At 39.4% G+C, this 4,671-nt stretch overlaps 1 protein-coding gene across 1 annotated transcript in view; it reads left to right on the top strand.

Moving 5' to 3' along the window:
- The window catches only part of pacc1 (proton activated chloride channel 1), a 30,080-nt gene extending 25,735 nt beyond the window's left edge, over nt 1-4,345 (top strand). Inside the window, exons 6-8 of the mRNA XM_048600774.1 lie at nt 727-871; nt 2,725-2,832; nt 3,263-4,345. Of these exons, the coding sequence (XP_048456731.1) occupies nt 727-871; nt 2,725-2,832; nt 3,263-3,424 (415 nt within the window). The 3' untranslated portion in view covers nt 3,425-4,345. The remainder of the gene's footprint in view (nt 1-726; nt 872-2,724; nt 2,833-3,262) is intronic.
- Nucleotides 4,346-4,671: the final 326 nt, after the last annotated feature.

The raw sequence follows: 4,671 nt of genomic DNA, 5'->3' as shown, positions 1-4,671 counted from the left end.
TTAGCCATCTTGAGCAGGGATATCAGCAGGTTTCAGAGAACTAAACAGTATACACAGCACAGCAACATGCCATTTAGCTAAACTGGTTATGCTTGTGTTTATACTCCATCCAGCCTACTTCATCCAATCCTATCTGCATCACCTTCTGTTCCTTACTTTCTCTTTTGTGCATGATTAGCTTATATTTTACATGGCAGCTTCTTAAGAAAAACAGTTGAAAGGTTTTCAGTACTGCCTGTAATGATGTTAAGAGAAAATCATTGTCTTTTGGGCTGCATTGTGCAAAGTGCCAACATGCCAACTAACTTCCTGTTTTATGTTGTGGGTACTGCGATGTCAGCTTCTTGGTGACATAATTATTCTACCACATTTGGCAGCAGCATGGTTTTTTTTTGTTTGCCAAGTTAAAGTTACATATTAAAAGTGACAAAGTTAAATTCTTCCACAAAGTGACCATTAAAACAAAACAACTGAGGTGCTCGAAATCTGACATTCAAATGGAAATTACTGGAAGAATCAGCAGGTCTGACAGTAGCTGTGAGGAAAAATGAATTAACAATTCATGTTGTGACCATTTATCAAAATTAAATCCTGATCACATTGCCAGACTAACAAGCAACGATGAACACTGAATGAATTCTGCTGTTCTGTTATTGTTTAAGTGTAAGGAAGTAGAACTGTCTCATAAGCTGAACAGAGAGTGTTATGTCACAATTTGTTTTTCAGTTCTGATAAAGCACAATTCATGCAGGACTGCGAACGTTCTTATTCTATCTGGACTTTTTCCGGGGGTTTTCGAACTTGGGTCAAGATGTCTCTGGTGAAAACGACAGAGGAAGATGGAAGTGAATCGGTGGAATTCAGACAAGAGGTAATGAGGGCATTGGGCTCATGACTTGATTAGACATGTAGAGTAGGAATGTCACAATTAGCATTGTAAGAATGCCATGGTATTATTGAATTGTGCTCCATGTTTTGCTACATCAAACATATGTGAGAATGATTTCTTGGCTTTGTCAGTGAAACGTAATTGCAATTAACCTCCTTTCAGTTTGGAGTTAGCGATTCTAATGCCATCTGACATTTTCCTACTTGTGAATCAAACAAGCAATTAAGAGAGTTGTCAATTTGTTTTATTCACTCGTCGGACATGGGTATCACTGAGTGGAACAGCATTTATTGCTCGGCCCTAGTTGCCTTGAGAAGGTGATGGTGAGCTGCCTTCTTGAACCACTGCAGTCAACCTGTTGTGAGTCTACCCACAATGCCATTAGAGAGGGAATTCCAAGATTTTGATCCTGTGACAGTGAAGGAACAGCAATATATTTCCAAACCAGGATGGTGAGTAGCTTGGAGAGGAACTTGCAGGTGGTGGTGTTCCCATAAATCTGCCGCCCTTGTCCTTCTAGATGGAAGTGATCGTGGGTTTGGAAGGTGCTGTTTAACTTGATACCTCATTGTTAAGTTGAGTTCAAATTCTTGAAACTAAATCAAAAATGTTTCACATCTTATGACACCCACACTTCAAAATATCCCATAACAATTAAATGACTACAGAGAGAGCTGATAATGTAGTTGTGGGAAGAATTGGGCAAGATCATGGTCCATGACTACTTTTACCTTTGTAAGGTGGCCTTTCAATCAAAAAGGTTTAAGAACTTTTACCAGCCGTGGCATAGATTATAATAGTTGGGAGGTCAAGTCAGAACTGTGCAGAACTTTGGTTAGGCCACAGCTGGAATACTGTGTGCGGTTCTGGTCACCATACTATCAGAAGGATATGATTACACTGGAGGGAGTGCTCATGAGATTCACCAGGATGTTACCTGGAATGGAGCATTTCAACCATGAAGAGAGGCTGGATAAGCTCGTGTTGTTTTCTTTGAGGGAGAGAAATTTGAGAGGATCTGTCACCACACTATAGGAAGGACGTGGAGGCTTTGGTGAGGGAACAGTAGAGTTTTACTAGGATGTTGCCTGGATTGGAGTGTATTAGCTATAAGGAGAAGTTGGACAAACGTGGATTGTTTTCACTAGAGTGTCAGAGGCTGAGGGGCGACCTGATAAAAGCATATAAAATTGAGAGGCATGGATAAGGTGGATAGTCAGAGTATTTTTCCCAAAATGGAACTGTCAAATACAAGGGGGCATAGGCTTAAGGTGAGAGGGGAAAAGTTTAAAGGAGATATGTGAGGATTTTTTTTTTTTACACAGAGGATGGTAGTTGCCTGGAACATGCTGCCAAGGGAGGTGATAGAAGTAGATACAGTAGCAATATTTAAGAGGCATTTAGTCAGACACATTATCAGGTAGGGAATAGAGAAAGACTAAGCATGTGCAGGCAGATGACATTGTGGTCAACACAGACGTGGTGGGCTGAAGGGCCTCTTCCTCTGCTGTATTGTTCTACTGTCCTATGCTTAACCACGGATCTAGCCTAGGTGCTTATTTTAGAATGAGGCCTGTAACAAAGAGGAAGTGAGAGCGTTACCAACTGAGCAAAGCTGACACTTGTAGGGTTTGTAAACAATTGCAACATTTATAACAGCATTCAGTTGGAACTTAGTGTACTTGTTGCTTCAATTAGGCATCGACATTGAGGATGAATTCCAATACAGCCAGTTGGATTGATGCTGTTCCACCTTGAATATGTTTTGAAACTGCTGTGGGAGTGAGCATATCTTTGATCTTTGCTTCTAAACTACTTTGTCATTGTTCACACAGTCTACTCTGGTGAAATATAATGACCACCGGCCTGTTTCTGAACTTACTGACCAATTGTTCTTTGCTGTGTTTGAGTGGAAGGATCCTTTCATTCAGGAAGTCCGTGATGTAAGTGTCTTCATCATCCACTGCTTGTCTATGTATTTATTTTAATGGGATTGATGTCTAGGAAGAACAATATTGAAACCCTACAGCTTTCCAAAAAGTAGGGAGTGCCTTGCACTGTTTAGTGACCATCTCAAGCGGCATTGGCAATGTTTCCGCCTTTTTACTTGGTTTTGTATTTTTGTAAAATTAGTGATGAGAAAATAACTTTGTATTTTGTTACTAAATGGTTTATAGGAAACCAAGTTGTGTAAACCATCGTGACGTGAGACTGGTATTTGAGATGCGACTCTTCCATATTTGTGAAATACCACTAGTATATTTTCCAGTACTCTATAGAAAGTAAATTACTGCACACATTGAGTACAAATTGGTATTGCTAATTAGAAACCCCAACATACTTAGTAATTGTTTGATTTTTGAATGTTTTCAGATAATCACAGCCAATCCATGGAATACAATCGCTATCCTCTGTGGTGTCTTCTTGGCTTTGTTCAAGGCAGCAGAATTTGCAAAGTTGAGTGTGAAGTGGATGATCAAAATTAAAAAGAGGCAACAAAAGCGCAAGGCTCAGGAATTGAACCAAATGACTTAAACCAAGAACACAATTTATGACCTTTGAAGGGCTGCAGTTCTGATCCTCTAGCTCGCTCCCTGTCAACAGGGTGTGGAACTATGTGTTAGAGATCATTGAAGACTACGCAATTCTTATTCCAGAGATAATTCTTATTTCATTTGTGATTGGTACCAGCTTTTTGAAAAGATACATTACATGCCCTTTAGGGAAGGAAACTGCCATCTTTACCTGGTCTGGCCTACGTGTGACTCCAGACCCACACCAATGTGGTTGACTCGCAACTGCCCTCTGGACAATTGGGGATGGGCAATAAATGCTGCCTCACCAGTTACGCCCTCATCCCGGTAATGAATAAAGGATTACTGTGGCTGTCAGTATTAACAAGAAACATTGCAAATAGATTAGAATCATTAGCTACTTCAGTCTCATGCAGTTTGACTTCCTTCATTCTCAGTCTGTCTACTGAGATATTAGAAAGGCTTAAATGAAAGCTATTTACTAAGATAATATGATCTCCTCTGACAGCAGAATTACTTTCTAATTCTGTCAGTTTTAGGATCGTGTCTCACTATGACTGATGAGATAATGATTTAAGGCACGTATTCCACATGTTCTAGGTGATTCAGAGAAGAGTTTCATAATTCAGTTTAGTAGGTGATATTTATGTAACCGTCATCCTATTTATTGTTGCTTGATCAGTGATTGATTTCAATATCGTAGTTGTGTCTAGCACGCAGCCTTAGGGCAGTGTGAAGTACCTGGAAGCATGATGGTCCTGGTAAAGGTGTTTTTGTTTTTTAAAATAAGGGTTCAATTCCTAAATTACTGTTTTCTGTGCTGCTGTGATCCCTGTATTTGTGTACTGCCATTTGTAGAGAATAGATTTTTCGATTATCTCCAATGACTTCTTGTGTTGCGCAATAAAGTGCGTTGAATTCACATCACTGCCAACATCAAGTAAATAGAACACCTAATCACCACTTCAACGAGCCACTTTACTCATATAATTTGATACAAAAATATCACTGCTAGATCTACTTAAGGAATTGGAATAGCTGTTTTAAGCAATTGTTAGAAAGGGTTATGCGTTCTTTGGTAAAAAGTGTGATATGGTATCACTAATGTAAGTGGCACTAGAGCAGTTGAACTCTGTCAATGTTGTATCCAAGGTTCCACATGTAGTAATCTCAATTTCATATGGCTGATATTATGTGAGATTTGCATTTGTATTCTTCATAGCCGCATATAGTACACTCATGCAGGTT

The sequence above is a fragment of the Rhincodon typus genome, chromosome 9 (genome assembly GCF_021869965.1).
Source record: "Rhincodon typus isolate 14 chromosome 9, sRhiTyp1.1, whole genome shotgun sequence".
Classification (NCBI taxonomy): Eukaryota; Metazoa; Chordata; class Chondrichthyes; order Orectolobiformes; family Rhincodontidae; genus Rhincodon; species Rhincodon typus.
Note: the sequence above shows the minus strand (reverse complement) of the source record. Positions and strands in the feature narration are given on the sequence as shown.